An 18,610-nucleotide genomic window follows, 5' to 3' on the forward strand; every position below is an offset into this window, starting at 1 on the left:
GAGTCTCGCTCTGTCGCTAGGCTGGAGTGCAGTGGCATGATTTCAGCTCACTGTAACCTCCACCTCCTGGATTCAAGCGATTTCCCCTGCCTCAGCCTCCCGAGTAGCTGGGACTATAGGCACGTCCCACCATGCCCGGCTGATTTTTTGTATTTTAATAGAGACAGGGGTTTCACCATGTTGGCCAGGATGGTCTCAATCTCCTGACCTCATGATCAGCCCACCGCGGCCTCCCAAAGTGCTGGGATTACAGGCGTGAGCCACTGCACCAGTCCAATTGTTATAATAATTTACAGACAAAATTATGTATTTAGAAAAGCTAAAACAGCCACCTGAAAAATGGTAAAAATTAAGAGGATATATCTGTAACATAGATATACCTATAAATTTCGCTATGTAAGATTATTCATCCAAAGGTTTAAATACTGTCAAACACCTATATTTTATAATTGCAGTGTAATGTAAATATATAGGCCATGGTCTGCAAGTTAGTTTCTATAAAGGGTCATTTAGTAAATGTTTTAGGCTTTGTGGGTCATATGGTCTCTGTTGCACCTACATAGTTCTCACCTTATAGGATGAAAACAGCCACAAAAAATTTATGTAAAAATGAGTACAGCTGCATTACAATACAACTTTATTTATGGATACTAAACTTCAAGTTTAATATAATTTTTACGTCATAAAATATTCTTTATTTCCCAACCATTTTAAACAAAAGAGGCTGTAAAAGACCATAGTTTACTGACCCCTGAATAAGCTATAAGTGATATTGTCGCAAGTCATTCTGCCATGTATTATGACATCAAAAACAGCACTGTCAAAATCCATATCACGTCATGAAGAATTTCATAAACTTAATGGAAGAAAGATTATTTACTAACAGATATATAGGCAGGAAGATAATTTTGAATGTAAAGGTTAGGAAAGGCAGGTAGAAGACATTGAGGGGTTTAATGAACAAATGAAATCATCTTCTCCAGCTTCTGTAGATAGAATCACAATAAATTCTGATGTTGCTTTTGTCACACTCCTATGCAAAAATCAGCAAGTGACAGGTGTGGTAGCTCATGTCTGTAATCCCAGCGCTTTGGGAGGCTGAGGCGGGCAGATCACTTGAGGTCAGGAGCTCGAGGCCAGCCTGGCCAACATGGTGAAACCCTGTCTCTACTAAAAATACAAAAATTAGCCAGGCATGGTGGTGCGTGCCTGTAATCCAGTTACTCAGGAGGCTGAGGCAGGAGAATCACTTGAACCCAGGAGGCTAAGGTTGCAGTGAGCTGAGGTTGTACCACTGCACTACAGCCTGGGCGACAAAGCGAGACTCCATCTCAACAACAAGAACAACAAAAAATCAGCAAGAATTTCCCAGTAAATAAAATTTTCATCTTTTTGTTTAAAAAGAAATAAATGTCTCCTCTATTTTATGTTTTGAAAAAATTTACATAAAATTGCATTTATTTTATTACTGTTTCTTGAAAGTTTGGCAGAACTTGCCTGAAAAATCATCTGAAACTAGTATGAAAATCATCTGAAACAGAGAAGATTAAACCATGGAATGAGTTTCTTTAATTGTTGTAAAACTCTTGGGCTTTCTATTGCTTCCTAAGTAAGTTTCCTAGATATGTGTCTTTGTGTTTCAAATTTATTGACATAAATTATTCACAGTATCCTCTTATTATATATTTAATTTTGCTATGTCTATAGTTATACCCCTTTTTCATTTCTAACATTAGTTACTTGTACCTTGTCTCGTTTTTTTTATTATTCAGTTTTGGCAGGCAGAATAAATGTCCCTATCTTAATTCCTGGAACCTGTAAATATAGTATATAATATGGCAAAGTGGAATTAAGGCAGAAGATGGAATTCAGGTTGTTAATCAGCTGATCTTAAAATAAGGAAATTGTCCTGGATTATCTGGGTGGACCCAATGTAATTATGAATGTGGAATTGGGTAGCAGAAGAGTCAATGTCAGAGTGATAAAATATGAGAAAGACTCAACAGGCCATTGCTAGCTTTGAAGATGGAAGGAGGCCATAAGCCAAGGAATTCAGACAGCTTCCAGAAGCTGGAAACAGCCAGGAAATGGATTGTCTTCTAGAGCCTCACAAAGGAACACAATCTTACTGATACCTTGATTTTAGCCCAGGGATACCTCTGTTGAATGTCTAACCTACACTGTGAGACAATACATTTGTGTTGTTTTAAGCCACTAAGTTTATGATCATTTGTTATAGCAGCACTAAGAAATTAACTGATATGGTTTGGCAGTGTCCCCACCTAAATCTCATCTCGAACTGTAGCTCTCATAATTCCCTCTAGTGGAAGATAACTGAATCATGGGGGCGGTTTCTCCCATACTGTTCTCATGGTAGTGAATAAGTCTCGTGAGATCTGATGGTTTTATAAGGGGAAACTCCCTTTCCCTTGGCACTCATTCCTTCTTTGCGTGCCACCAAGTAAGATGTCCTTCCGCCTTCCACCATGATTGTCAGGCATCCCCAGCCACGTGGAACTGTGAGTCCATTAAACCTCTTTTTTTTTTTTTTTTTTATAAATGATATATGTCTTCATCAGCAGCATGAAAATGGACTAATACACTAACATATGAATCTTTCCGGTGGTTTGCGCATACAATTAGTCCTTTAAAATAACCAACTTGGCCAGGTACAGTGGCCCACGCCTGTAATCCCAGCACTTTGGGAGGCCAAGGCAGGCGGATCACGAGGTCAGGAGATCAAGACCAGTCTGGCCAACACGGTGAAACCATGTCTCTACTAAAATACAAAAAATTAGCCAGGCATGGTGGTGTGAGCCTGTAGTCCCAGCTACTCAGGAGGCCGAGGCAGGAGAATGGTGTAAACCCGGGAGGCAGAGCTTGCAGTGAGCTGAGATGCGGCCACTGCACTCCAGCCTGGGCAATAGAGCGAGACTCAGTCTCAAAAAAAAAGAAAAAAAAAAAAAAAAGAACCAACTTGTGATTTTATTGATCTTTTCTATATCTATTCTTTTAAGTTCATTGACTTTTGCTCCTGTGTTTATTATTTCCTGCTTTTACTTTCTGGGTTTATCTTATTGTTCTTTTTCTGATGTTTTATGTATAAGCATTTAAAGTTATATGTTTTGGTAATATTGCATAAGTTTAAACAGATAGTATTTTTTAATCATTCAATTACTAGTATTTTCTAATTTTCATTACAACTTGTTCTCAACTATAGGTTACTTAGAAGTGAATTTTTTAAATTTCAAATATATTATCTATTTTAACTTTCTTTTTGTTAGTAGAATCTAATTTAATTTCATTTAGTCAGAGATGTATATTAAAAATTGCTTGAAATGTATTGAGGCTTGTTTTTATAGTCTGGCATTGTATTAGTCTATTCTCACACTGCTAATAAAGATATACCCAAGACTGGGTAAATTATAAAGGAAAAAAGTTTAATGGACTTAAGTTCCACATGGCTGGGGAGGCCTCACAATCATGGCAAAAGGTGAAGGAAGAGTAAAGAGATGTCTTACATGGTGGCATGGAACTGAGCTTGTGCAGGGGAACTCCCATTATAAAACCATCAGATCTCATGAGACTTATTCACTATCACAAGACACAGTATGGGGGAACCACTCCTATGATTCAATAACCTCCACCTGGGTCCCACCCTTGACAAGTGGGGATTATTACAATTCAAGGTGAGATTTGGGTGGGGACACTGCCAAACCATATCAAGTATGTATTTTTATTCCCTGAAAAGAATATGTGTTCCAGAGGTTCAGTTCAATATTCTAAATATATCCATTAGATAAAACTAGCTATTTGAATTGTTCGAATTGTCTATATTCTTATTCTTCACCTGGTTGTATTTTATAACTGGGAAGTATGTTTAAAATCTCCCACTAAATACTGGATTTATAACTGTCTTTAAAGCTATCTTGGTTGGGGCATATAAATTTAGAATTGATGCATATTCTTGTGAATTGAAACTTCTATCCATATATCCTGACCTTCTTTATTGCTGGTAATGATGTTAATCTTAAAATCTTAATTTAATAATTTATTAATTGTAATGATAAAACATTAATACAATGGCATGTGCTTTCTTCAGTTACTATTTGTTCCATATATTTTTCTCATCTTTTCGCTTTTATCTTAATGCTTTAGATAGGTCTCTTTTAAATGGCATTGCAATCTGGAAATTGCTTTTTAAATCTAGTCTGATAATTTTTTCGTCTTTTTACCTGGATGGATTTGCCCACTTACATTTACTGGGATCATTGGTATATTTAGATGTAATTATACCATATTATTAATGCTTCCTATTTGTACCATGCTTTCTATTGTTTCTTGCCTTTCTGGCTGATAAATTGATTCAGTGATTTTTTTTCTCATTCCATTATTTTTCCCTTTAGTTATGTGAGGTTAGATACTATATTTCTATTATTTTAGTAGTTACCATCGTAATTTTTAACATGCATTCTGAAAGCCTAAAGTCAATCAACAGTAATGCTTTCTCAAACAATACAAGGGTCTTAGAATACTTTAACTCAGATCATCTGCTTCCCGACTTAAATGCTACTTTTACACAGCATTTTAGTTCTATCTTGTTTTTTCACTGACATACAAATTAGTTGAGTTTTTAAATTTTATGCAACTAATATTTTCAGGATTTGTTTAGATTTACTCACACATTTATAATTGTTGTTGAGGTTTTCTTCCTTGCCATTTCTTCTTGCATCTCTGCCCTTCCTTCTGGGATTACATTCCTTCTCCTAAAGCTAATTCTTTAGAAGTTCTTTCACTGAGGGTCCAATAATTGTAAACTCTGTGTTGTTTATCTGAAAATATACATCTCACCAACTCTAGATCAACAACAATTTTGCCTCAGCACTTTGCAGGCATTTTTCACTGCCTTCTGATTTTCACTGTTGTTTTCAAGAGGTGAGCTATCAGACTATTGTTCCTTTAAACTTTTTAAAGACAATCTGCATTCATCCCTGGTTATTTTAAGATATCTTGGCCGGGCGCGGTGGCTCACGCCTGTAATCCCAACACTTTGGGAGGCCAAGGTGGGCGGATCACAAGGTCAGGAATTTGAGACCAGCCTGGCCAACATGGTGAAACCTCGTCTCTACTACAAACACAAAAATTAGCTGGGCGCGGTGGCGGGCGCCTGTAATCCCAGCTACCTGGGAGGCCGAGGAAGGAGAATCACTTGAATTTGGGAGGCAAAGTTTGCAGTGAGCCAAGATCACACCACTGCACTCCAGCCTGGATAACAGAGCGAGACTCCATCACACATACAAAAAAAAACTCTTCGGTTTTCATGTTCTGCAGAATTTCTCATCACTTATTTTGCTTGGGATTTGTCGGGTTTCCTGAATTTGAGGATTTATGTCTTTCAATGATTCCGTAAAGTTCTTAGCCACTGTCTCTTCAAATATTGCCTTTACCCTATTCTATTTCTTCTCTCCTTTGCAGCTTTGATTAGAAATAGCTCCCTTTGCTTTCTATGTCTCTTAACTTCTGTGCTGTGTTCTAGGTAATTTCTTCAGATCTCTATTCCAGTTCACTAATTCATTATTTAGTTGCATCTAATCTATTCATTTCATTCCTTGCATTTCTAATTTATTATATTTTCACAGTTGGAACTTCCAGTTGGTTCTTTTTCAAATCTGCCTGATAATTTTTAATAGTCTTTGTTTCTTGCTCATATTGTTTTTTAGAATCACAAAATGTGGCAGAGTATTGGATCTCCCCACAAATTTGTTTTATATTATTTTTAGGCTGGGGGAATAAACGACTCTGTTTGTTCTCCCTGTTAACTTTGTGTGTACAAATTGTTGCCATTTTCCCAATCATAGTACCTTACATTTTATTTTAAACTTTATACATTTTCAGATGCCTTTCCCCAAGTTTTATTAAGGTACACTTAACTAATAAAAATTATATCTATACATATATATATTTATGGTGTACAATGTGATGTTTTGATATATATATTCTATATATATACACATATTGTTAGGTGATTAAATCAAACCTAATAACGTATCTATCCATCCGTCACACACCATTTTTGTTTGTGTGTAGTGAGAACATTTACCCTGTTAGCAATTTTCAAGTATATAATCTATTATTATTAAATACAGTCAATATGCCATACAATAGATCTCCAGAACTTATTCATCTGTCTAAATGAAATTTTGTACACTTTGACCAACATCTCTCCATTCCCGTCACCCCACCCTGTCATCCATGGTAACCATCATTCTATTCTATTCTCTGTCACTATGAGTTCAACTTTTTACGACTCCATATATAAGTGAGATCGTGTGGCACTTTTCTTTCTGTGCCTGGTTTATTTCACTTAGCATAGTATCCCCCAGATTCAATCATATTGTTGCAAATGACAGAATTTTCTTCTTTTTTAAGATGAAATAGTATTATCTTGTGTATATGTACCACATTTTCTTTATCCATTCATCCATTGATGGACACTTACGTTGATATTCCATATCTGGACTATTGTGAGTAAGGCTGCAATGGATATGGGAGTTCAGAGATCTCTTTGACACAATGATTTCCTTTCCTTCAAATATACCCAGAAGTGGGATTGCTGGGCCATATGGTAATTCTACTTTTTTTTAAAGAGACAGGATCTTACTGTGTTGCCCAGGCTGCTCTCAAACTCCTGGCTTCCAGCGATCCTCCTAACTCAGACTTCCAAATAGTTGGGACTACAGGTGCATGTCACTGTGCCTAGTTAATAGTTCTAATTTTGAATTCTTTTTTTTTTCTTTTTTCTTTTTGAGACAGAGTCTCACTCTGTCACCAGGCTGGAGTGCAGTGGCACAATCTCGGCTTACTGCAACCTCCACCTCCCAGGTTCGAGCGATTCTCCTGCCTTAGCCTCCCAAGTAGCTGGGACTACAGGCTGACGCCACCACGCCCAGCTAATTTTTGTATTTTTAGTAGAGACGGGGCTTCACCATGTTGGCCAGGATGTTCTCAATCTCTTGACCTCACGATCTGCCCACCTTGGCCTCCCAAAGTACTGGGATTACAGGTGTTAGCCACCGCACCCAGCCTAATTTTGAATTTTTTGAGAAGCCTTTCTGCTGTCTGTCATAATGGCTGTACTAACTTACATTCCCACAACAGTATACAAGGGTTCCCTTTTCTCCACATCCTCACCAACACTTGTTATCTTTTGTCTTTTTGATAATGGCAGTCTTAGGTGTGAGATAATATTTCACTGTATTTTCACAAAATTTCAATTTGTATTTCCCTGATGATTAGTGATGTTGAGAATTTTTTCATATATGTATTGATCATTTGTATGTCTTCTTTCAAGAAATGTCAGACTGATGCAGTGGTTGATGCTGATAATCGTAGCACTTTGGGAAGCCAAGACAGGAGGATCACTTAAGCCCAGGAGTTTGGGACCAGCCTGGGCAACATAGTGAGACCCCATCTCTAGGAAAAAAAATTTTTAAATTAGCCAGTGTGGTGACCCACACTTGTAGTCTTAGATATTCAAGGGGTTGAGGTGGGAGGATCACTTGAGCCTGGGAGGTCAAAAATGCAGTGAGCCATACTGCACTTCAGCCTGGGCAACATAGTGAGACCCTGTCTCAAAAAAAAAGGAAAAAAAGAAATGTCTCTTCAGTGTCCTTTGCCCATTTTTTAATCAGGTTATTTTCTTGCTGTTGAGTTGTCTGAGTTCCTTATATATTTTGGATATTAAACCCTTATCATATATATGGTTTGCAAATGTTTTCTCTCATTCTATAGGCTTCTTTTCACTCAGTTGTTTCCTTTGCTATGCAGAAGATTTTTAGTTTAATACAATCTCATTTGTATATTTCTGCTTTTATTGCCTGTTTTATGGATCCTAACCAAAAAATAATTGCCCAGACCAATGTCATAGATCTTTTTCCCTATGTTTCCTTCTAGTAGTTTTACTGTTTAGGTCTTCAAGTCTTTAATCCATTTTGAGTTCGTTTTTGTACATGGTGTGAAATGAGTCTGATTACATTCTTCTGTGCTTACTCATACTTTTTGATGTAATATTTTATGTATTGAAACAAACTATTTTCTATTTTATATCTCATAATTCCAATATCTGAATTCCTTGAAGATCCAATTCTGCTGTTTGTTGTTTCTGTTGATTCTTGTCCATTGAGTTTTCATGTGTTTTATGATTTTTGATCATAGTTATTGTTCCTTGGAATTTCACTTTGAAAAATTATTTGAGGAATGGTGTAAAGATGTCTTCCTCCAGAGAGGATTGGCGTTTTCCTCTGACGGGTGTCTAATGGCACCATTAACCCAAAGTGGCTTTAACTACGTTCCTGGATTGGACTTTTCACACCTCACAGGTAATGATCCTCAACATCCTACTTATGGCCAGCTGTGTTTACAAACTCTCAAAAGACTCTTCTTCCTTTCTCCACCCATAGCCAAAGTGAAGACAGACAAGTTTCCTCAAAACCAGATATAATTTGTCCTAGGTTACTGTTTTATAGAGCATATCACTTTATAGTATCTCAGTCATATCTCAGTCTTAGACTTTGCCTTCTGCCTCCTGACATATGACCCAGTGAAACTGAAATTCCAGGCCACCAGAGATTTGCAGATGCTCCCGAGGCACTAATTTGTTCACTCTTGCTTACCCATATGTATTTATAATTCCTACTCATTTTCTGCCTCCAAGGAGTCTTATTTTCTTAACAGTTCAACTCTACATTTCTAAAGTTTTAAATACATTGTATTACACATTTTTAGATATTTTGTGCCAGGAGTATTTTTCAGGGTATGACTGCAAGAAAAGAAATCTCAACTATCCGTTGACCTCTACAAATAAGTGAAAACTTACATTAAAATCTTTATTATTTGACAGATAATGGGTGCTCCAGAGGCTACTCTAGGTCAACTCATATTTTCCCAAGACCTCATTAACTAGTTGTCAGGGAACTTTGGAAGAAATGTAGATTATTTCTTTGACTATACATATTCTAAGTGTTATTGATTCGGTATATTAAATATAAACTAGAGAAAATGAGAATTTTTTGCTACTAGACATATTGCTAGTACAACCACTTTAGAGAAACATTTGGCAGCTTCTTGTAAAATTAAATGTACCCAGTCAAATGGAGTGAACGTTTGTGTCCCCCTAAAATTCCAATATGATGGTATTTGAAGGTGGGGTCTGTGGGAGGCAATTAGGTCATGAGAGTGGAGAGCTAATGGATAAGGATTAGTGCCCTTATAAGAAGAGACCAGAGAGGTAACTAGTTATCTTTCCATCCTGTAAGAATACAAAGAAAAGTCAGCATTCTGCAACCCAGAAGAGGACCCTCATCAGAATCAACCATGCTGGCATACTGATCTTGGACTTCCAACCTCCAGAACTGTGAAGGCTGTTGTTTACAAGCTACTCAGTCTACAGCACTTTGTCAGAGCAGCCCAAGCTGACTAAGACACCCAGGTATTCCACGACTAGACAGTTACTGAATAGAAATGAAAACATACACTGACACAAACATGTGTACAATAATATTCATAGCAGCATATTTATAATAGCCCAAACTGGAAATAACCCAATAGATAAAGGGACAAATGCTGTGTGTGTATGTAATGGAGTACTTTGCAACAAAAAGATAGGAGCTACTGAATCACTCAATAGCATGAACGAATCTCAGAAACATGTTAAGTAGAGAATCCAGACCAGGCCGGGCACGGTGGCTCATGCCTGTAATCCCAGCGCTGTGGGAGGCCAAGGTGGGCGAATCACTTGAGGTCAGGAGTTTGAGACTAGTCTGGCCAACTTGGTGAAACTCCATCTCTACTAAAAATACAAAAAAAAAAAAAAAAAAATCCAGGCATGGTGGTGGGCACCTGTAGTCCCAGTTACTCAGGAGGCTGAGGCAGGCGAATCACTTGAACCCAGGAGGCAGAGGTTGCAGTGAGCTGAGATGGCACCACTGCACTCCAGCCTGGGTGACAGAGCGAGACTCCATCTCAAAAACAAACAAACAAACAAAAAAACAGACCAAAAATATTTAAATATTTACTGTGTGATAAGTCCATTTACACGAAATAGAAGAAGAGACAAAACTAACTTATGGTGACATAGGTCAGATGTTACCTTGGGGATGTGGGAGGAGATTTGAAAGGAAAGAGCCAGAGGAATCTTTTGTTTGTTTGTTTGTTTTTTGAGATGGAGTCTTGCTCTTTTGCCTAGGCTGCAGTGACATGGTACCATCTCAGCTCACTGCAGCCTTCACCCTCCCAGGTTCAAGTGATTCTCCTGCCTCAGCCTCCCGAGTAGCTGGAAATATAGGCACGTGCCACCATGCCCAGCTAATTTTTGTGTTTTTAGTAGAGACAGAGTTTCACCATGTTAGCCAGGCTGGTCTCGAACTCCTGACCTCCGGCAATCTGCCCATCTCGGCCTCCCAAAGTCCTGGGATTATAGGCATGAGCCACCATGCTCAGCCGAGTCAGAGGAATCTTTATTGGGGCGATGTAAATCTGTATCTGGTATGTGATAGTAGTTACATAGGTGCACACAAATGTCAAAATTCATGAAACTGAACACTTAAGATCTTTCCATAAAGAAAATGTGGTATTATATACACCATGGAATACTATGCAGCCATAAAAAAGAAAGAGATAATGTCCTTTGCAGAAACATGGATGGAGCTGGAGGCCATTATCCTTAGCAAACTAACACAGAAACACAAAACCAAGTATCACATGTTCTCAATTATAAGTGGGAGCTAAATGATGAGAACACATAGAGGGGAACAACAGACACTGGGGCCTGCCGGAGGGTGGAGGGTGGGAGGAGACAGAAGATCAGGAAAAATAACTAATGGGTACTAGGCTCAATACCTAGATGATGACATAATCTGTACAATAAACCCTCGTGACATGGATCTACCCATATAACAAACCTGCACATGTAGCTGTGAGCTTAAAATAAAAGTTTTTTTAAAAGATCTTTCCATTTTATTGTATGTAAATTATGCCTGTTAAAAACGTAGTCAATTATTTCTAAAAATCTTTCACATTATTAGTTATTCTATAGCACAATTCAGCAATTTAAAAATATTAGCTGCCAGGATAGGAGAGACCTTATGGTTTAGCTGCCTAATTTACAGAGACATTCATTAACGTATGGTATTTTCCTTTGGTCACAGGTCTGCCCTTTTTAACAATTGGAATAGGCCAGGGGTGGTGGCTCATGCCTGTAGCACTTTGGGAGGCTGAGGCGGGCGGATTGCCTAAACTCAGGAATTTGAAACCAGCCCGGATAACATGGCGAAACCGCGTCTCTACCAAAAATACAAAAAATTAGCCGGGCGTGGTGGGGGCGCCTGTAATCCCAGTTAATCGGCAAGCTGAGGCAAGAGAATTGCTTGAACCCAGGAGGCGGACAGTGAGCTGAGATCGCACCACTTCACTCCAGCCTGGGTGACAGAGCAAAACTCTGTCTAAAAAAAAAAAAAAAAAGATTGGAATAAACTCAAAAAGAGTATCCACTTCAATAGCAAAAACTAGATTATATTTCAATTTGGGGGCCAATCATTGAAGGTTCTCTGGTAATACTGAGCAGGAAATGGGGAAAAACATATCATATTGTGTATGGGTGATATATCTGTAGTGTCAGCCAGATCAGGAGCAAGGGACTATGGATTTATTCATAGGATATTTGGGAAAGACCATTTAAAATGTTTGCTGGAGGCAGGGAGCAAAGTTTGGGATAACTTTTAACATACAGTAGCAACATTTGAAAGGCAGGTTTGAGACATAGGAGACTGCTCATTTTACTTGTCAAAATAAGAGCAGTAAATGAATATTATGAAATTCCCTGTAGATACAGAAAATGGCAGGAAAATGACTCAGGGTAAAAAGACACATATCTTTCTTTATAAGTAAAATATTCTGCAAAATAAATTTCACACGCTAGCACAACCTAAAATCTCTAGGTTTGTGATGAAGCTTAATCTTTCAAAAATATGAGGATAACACTTGGCCTGCCTAAATCACAAGATGTTGGGGAAGGTCAGATCAGAAATGCCTCATTCAAGGTTTTCTTTTGATTTCCTCAACATATGATTCAGCAAGTTTGCTCCCTCAACATACTCACTGAGTGCCCCTAATATGAACGACACTCTCTCAACTGCTTGAAACACATCAGTGAACAAAGCAGACAAAACCTCAGTTTCATGGAGCTTACATTCTATTTGGAGAAATCAGATAATTTTTTAAAATGCATAATAAATAAATCATATAGGTAATAAAATATAAGTGATAAGAGAAAAGAAACAGAACAGAGTAAGGGGAATATACATCACCATATGAATGTTTTAGAGAAAGTCTTTTTTTTCTATTAAAGCAAAAAAGATACGCTACTCAGGAGGCTGAGGTGGGAGGATCACTTGAACCCACGAATTAGAGTCCAGCCTGGACCATAAAGCAAGACCCTGTCTCTCTTAAAAAATTAAAACAAAAATTAAAAAGCAAAAGAGATATACTAAGAGAGCATTTATCCACCATAACAATGAGACAAGCAGTTAGAAAGCACCCTACGCTAGGGTTGTTGGTAGGTGTTGCAACCTAACAGATTAGAGAATAAAGCCAGTTCTGTCAAAGTGATGAAAAGCGTTTTATTTAACACATTTTTTTTTTTTTTTTACCAACACATAGTGCCTAAAATATATACATGAAAATGTCATGTCCATTAGTGGCCATTTTAAAACTGTAATGATTCAGAAAATTCAATAAGAAAATCTGGCTGGGTGTGGTGGCTGCAACCTGTAATCCCAACACTCTGGGAGGCTGAGGCCAGTGGATCACTTGAGATCAGGAGTTCAAGAGCAGATTGGCAACATAGCAAAGCCCCATCTCTACTAAAAATACAAAAATTAGCTGGGCATGGTGGTGTGTGCCTGAGGTCCCTGCTACTTGGGAGGCTGAGGCAGGAAAATGGCTTGAACCAGGGGGTTGGAGGTTGCAGTGAGCCGAAATCATGTCACTGCACTCCAGCCTGGGTGACAAAGTGAGATGCTGTCTCAAAAATAAATAAATAAAAATTTTTAAAAAGAAGCAAAATCTTACCACAAAGTATATTTATCCATCTAGTGTTATTCCTTCTTTCTAAAGATTTTCAGAACATTCTTTCTTGAGAATGATGCTGCACCATGAGTAGAAATATTTAATACATTAAAATGAATTATTATTTTGTAAAATATATGTCACAGTACTTGGCATATTACGGGCACATGTAAATGTATTTGTTAAAATTTAAAAATAATTGTTTGAATAGTCATAAGGCCTTATTGGGGATTACTTATTAAATATTTATGAATAAAAAAAGAGCATTCATTTTTGAGAACTAGAATAACGCTTTCAGGAAATTAATTGCAATTACCCTTGATGTGGTGGTCTTTATAACATAGACTTAAACACTGTGAACATATGCTCATATTATGTCAGTTTATCCTATAGTTCCTTTATCCTTTGTTTTCTTCAATTTCACTGTTCATTATACCACCATTTCCATCACAAAGTGTGAAATAGAAGGGGAAATGAAAGCTGGTAAACAGAGTTTGTGTCAGTTTGGCTCTTAAAAGAAAGTGAGGAAGTCAAAACAGCTAGATAAAATTAGGTCTGAGGTGTTTTCATCTGTGCTATTCCTTTTTTCTTTTTCTTTTCTTTTTTTTTTAGACAGAGTCTTGCTTTGTCACCCAGGCTGGAGTGCAATGGGGTGATCTCAGCTCACTGCAACCTCTGCCTCCCAAGCTCAAGAGATTCTCCTGCCTCAGCCTCCAGAGTAGCTGGGATTACCGGCACACGCCACCACCATGCCCGGCTAATTTTCTTTCTTTTTTTCTTCCTTTCTTCCTTCCTTCCTTCCTTCCTTCCTTCATTCCTTCCTTCCTTCCTTCCTTTCTTTCTTTTTCTTTCCTTCTTTCTCTCTCTCTTTCTCTTTCTTTCTTTCTTTCTCTCTCTCTCTCTTTCTTTCCTTTTCTTTTTTATTTTTTTGAGAAGGAGTCCCTCTTTGTCCACCAGGCTGGAGTGCAGTGGCATAATCTCGGCTCACTGCAACCTCCACCTCCCGGGTTCAAGTGATTCTCCTGTCTCAGCCTCCAGAGTAGCTGGGATGACAGGTGCACCATTTTGGCCAGGCTGGTCTTGAACTCCTGACTTCAAGTGATCCACCCATCTCGGCCTCCCAAAGTACTGGGATTACACCGCCCCCCAGCCCCAGCTAATTTTTGTATTTTTAATAGAGACAGGGTTTCACCATGTTGGTCAGGCTGGTCTCAAACTCCTGACCTCAGGTGATCCACCTGCCTGAGCCTCCCAAAGTGCTAGGATTACAGGCGTGAGCCACCACAGCCGGACTCATCTGTGCTATTCCTATCCTGTATCGCCACAAATCATTGGGAGTACACTCCAATTTCCTCTTTCAGGAACTACTGATATACCGATATGAGAATATTTTATTTAATAATCATCATTTCTTCTCTTGAAAAGTGCTTTTGCAAGCAGATAAGAAGGCATACTAGCTGATCATTCAAACTCTGACAATTATTTCTCTTTGCAAATGGAAATACAAAGAATGTCCTTCCAGAGAATGATGTGGAAGCAATGTTTGTGTTCCCATTGCATCTTGTTTACATCCCTGTTTTAGTTAATTTCTATATTTTATTTAGTTGTTTGCCAGTCAGTCATTCCCCCCAACTGAAAACTCCTTGATGGAAGAGTTGCCTTTCATTTTTGTAGCCCCAGGTTTCTATCACAGGTGAAAGAATAAATAAACAAAAGATGACTAGGATTTACATGAGAGTTAGCCAAGTCTCTCTCCTAAACACTGTAAGTCCAACAAAAACAGGTTGGAAAGTCTGTTATTTGGGAGTAAGCTAGCTCCCCTAATTGCAAGAAGCTCTGAGTCAAAATATATCCACCGCTCCCTTTTGTATCTCCATTATCTACATGTAATACAAATGCATCAAACCATTATATTAACTACTATATATTAGCTGCCTTTCAAATAAATGGAAAGGTTAAAAAACACTGCTGTAAAATAGGTTATCTTGCTAGTAGTGCATAGCCAATGCAAACCCATTGTAAGTCTCAGTGCTGAAGTAGCTACCTTTTTTGGTAAAGGTAAAACTAAATAGCTTATACTGTATAATTGTGATAATGGAATATTCCTACTAATAATTACTCAGAGATTCAGATACATTCTTGATGAAAAATGATCAAACAAGATGCTTTGTTTTTAACTTAGGACTTCAGAGGGTTTATTATTTTGAAATCAAATCTATTAAACCTCATGAGTATATTATTCCTCATTAAGATTCCTTTTGAATTCATTTGACATGTTAAAGACAAGGTATCAGTGAATAATTTATAAGTAAAATTATTTTATAATATTTATCTTAGAAATTAAAGTGAATAGAACATGAGAAAAAAATGAAAAAAAAGACAAGAAACTAATGAAGTAAGACTAGACAGGGGAATTTCACAAGGTTAATTGTAGCACTTCTAGAACACTCTTGCTTATCAAATCATTTTACTAGCTATTTTATTTACTATTAGTTGTCAATTTAACTCATTTCATAGGTCAACTATTATTGTGATTAAGAACTAATTTTTAAAAACCAAGACAATTATATCCAAGTTTTCTTCGTTTAATCAATATGGGATATATTAAATGAGGCTACAAAAAGATGTTCCTGGTTATCCATAAACCATTATAAAAATATAATCTTTATTATTATTACACAATTGCATGTGTATAACATTTTGCCTAGTAATCAACTTTTTGTTTATGGCAGCTCTGTGCAAAATTCCTTCTACCACTAAATAATGTAAAAGAAGACAGTGGTTTTTGAATATTTTTGTTTGTTGGCCCCCCAAGTAGGGTTCCTTTGAAACAAAATTCCCCAATAAATCCACCTGAGTGTGGTGGTATGTGCCTGTAGTCCCAGCTGCTTGGGGACTGAGGCAGGATTGCTTGAGCCCAGGAGTCAGCCTAGGCAACATAGCAAGACCCTATCTCTTAAAAAAAAAAAAAAAAAAATCCATCAACCCAAAAAGAATTTGGAGTAATGTCTATGCTATTCTTGGACCAGGAGAAGAGAAACAGGTATTTTAAGTTTGGGAAGGCAGTAAAGGTATTGGGAGCTGATGTAACCAGTTTTGAAAGCAAGAGAACAAACATCATCATAAATGATGGTTGATTATTGACAAGGTGAAGAAGAACTGATACATTACTATTAGGCCAAGGAAGTTTGGCTAAGATGGATTTTATAAGAGCTCTTTCTTCTACTCACCAACAGAAGGGGCTCCCATCTGTCCCCTACTAAGAATTTCTCTGTGCTTCATCTGTCTTCTTTCTGCTTACCACTGCCCCAGAAGGCCATGCTTCTTACTTTGAGAAACAAAAACTAAAAGAACTATGTGTCTGCCCCAAAGCGAAAACCTTTAACGTGCTCCTGTAGCCACCAGTTCTCATAAAATACTAACCAATAGTAATTAAGTCATTGTTGGGATGATTACCTGGTTTTTATTAGATCCAACCTGATAAAAATTTTAAGAGGTGCTAGATGTAGATAGCTAGTTAGATAGCTAGATAGATATATAGATAGAACCTACTCCAGATAACAATTAAATGAACTTACTCTCAGCCCACAATATCTTAAAATTAGATTATCTTTATTCTAACTATTCTCTTTATAACCCAGTGGAATAAAGCATTGAAAATATGTGCTATGATTGCTTCATCTAAGTAACATAATGCCAGAAAACCAAATTGTAGTCATAGTGTTTATTTAGCAAAAATATTTTTAACTCGCAACTTAGCATCATGTAAATGCAACATCAAATAATCACTGAAATATGTCATCAAATATAATTAGCAAAAATATTTTTATCTGGCTACTTAGCATTACGTATATGCAACAATAAATATTCATTGCAGCAAATCATCAAATATGAGTTTTTCTCTGATTTTAATCAAATTTATATAAAGACTATTTAATGATAGAATACAGCCTTTTCTTTTCACCCGTTCTTCTTTTTAAGTGCTAGGGAGCACAATTACCATCTGAACACTCACATTAATACATTTGCAAGTCCTTTGCTAACATATCAAAATAGTTTAAATTTAGACCTATTTATTTTCCTAATCTAGGTTTCAGCGATTATATTACAATTTTCTGAAATGTTCACAAAGTTAATTTTGTTCCATTTTTCTCCAGTTGCAAATACATAAACACACATCTGTTTAAATTTGCACTCATCTTATTTTAATTGTATTTTCAAAATACATAAATGCTTTTTCTTGTCAAAAGGTGACAGTAAGTTATCTGTGTGAAATAGTTGTAGTAGAGGGAATTCTAGAATTTTTAACACAATAAATATCACTTTCTTCATTAAAGAATTCCAGAATGTAAACGCATACTTAAAGCTGCTTTGGGCCAGGCTCGGTGGCACAAGCCTGTAATCTCAGCACTTTGGGAGGCCAAGGTGGGTGGATTACGAGGTCAGGAGTTCAAGACCAGCCTGGTCAACATGGTGAAACCCCGTCTCTACTAAAAATACAAAAATTAGCCAGATGTGGTGGTGGGCACCTGTAATCCCAGCTACTCGGGAGGCTGAGGCAGGAGAATTGCTTGAATCCAGCAGGCAGAGGTTGCAGTGAGCCAAGATTGGGCCATTGCACTCCAGCCTGAGCGACAGAGCGAGAATCCATCCCACAAAAAAAAAAAAAGAAAAAAAAAAGGTGCTTTGAAGAAAGTGTTTCAAAGAGCAAAATCATGATGAGATTGTTGTAATCTCAATGTCTGAAATCTTGACTACAGATTTTAAATATTTTCATTTTTAGGTATGCTACAATAATTAAGTACTACGAATTAGGTTACTGTACTATATAACAGTCAACTAAAATTGCAATCTTATTTTATTTTATTAGTTTTTCAGATCTAGAACTTCAGCCTATGCAGCATGTATCCAAAAAGAGGATCTTTTCTGTAACCACTAGCTGACACTATTTTTTTAAAATTAAGAAGGCAAAGCTAGATTACAATTACATACTCACCTTTTGGTGTCTTGAAATATTCCGGCAAAATTAAAATGAACGTGATCACTATTGCCACAAATAATTTAAGGAGGGCTGTTTTTGTCATGTCTCTTCACATGACACAAATGTGTTCCCTTCCAGTACACTCATGGTATGTTGCTTCCTGCTTTAAGTTTCATCTCTGCAGTACTTTAGATTAATGCAATTCACCTCATACTCACTTCCTTTTGAGTAAGACTTAAAAAAAAAAAAAGAGGTCTTCAACTGAGACTTCACTTTTGAGTCACTTTCCATTTAAAAAAAAAAACTACCCTCCAATAAGCACTTTAAAATCATTTATTTACCTTTCTAAGCAAGAAAGGTAAATAATTATTTCCCATTATTATTTATTATTATTATTTACCTATACTTTATTATTATTTACCTTTCTTTCTAAGCAAGAAAGGTAAAATGATCTCAAGAAGCAAGGGGATCTTCTCCCCACCCAGTTTATAAATATAAACCCACAAT

General features: G+C 37.1%; 1 protein-coding gene across 5 annotated transcripts in view; it reads right to left on the reverse strand.

The window, feature by feature from the left end:
- TMEM156 (transmembrane protein 156) overlaps positions 1–18,337 on the reverse strand; it is an 85,361-nt gene extending 67,024 nt beyond the window's left edge. For 4 of the 5 annotated variants that reach the window (XR_004437901.1, XR_004437900.1, XM_033213997.1 and 1 more), the window contains exon 1: positions 18,119–18,315. Coding sequence is in view for 3 of the 5 variants with exons in the window: in XM_033213997.1 (XP_033069888.1) it covers positions 18,119–18,206 (88 nt within the window). In the remaining 2 variants the exon portion in view is untranslated. Of the gene's footprint in view, positions 1–18,118 lie in introns of all 5 variants that reach the window. The other variant, XM_033213998.1, reaches the window with a different exon arrangement.
- Between the last annotated feature and the right edge of the window lie 273 nt (positions 18,338–18,610).

The sequence above is a fragment of the Trachypithecus francoisi genome, unplaced genomic scaffold (assembly GCF_009764315.1).
Source record: "Trachypithecus francoisi isolate TF-2019V2 unplaced genomic scaffold, Tfra_2.0 Lachesis_group1, whole genome shotgun sequence".
NCBI classification, from domain to species: Eukaryota; Metazoa; Chordata; class Mammalia; order Primates; family Cercopithecidae; genus Trachypithecus; species Trachypithecus francoisi.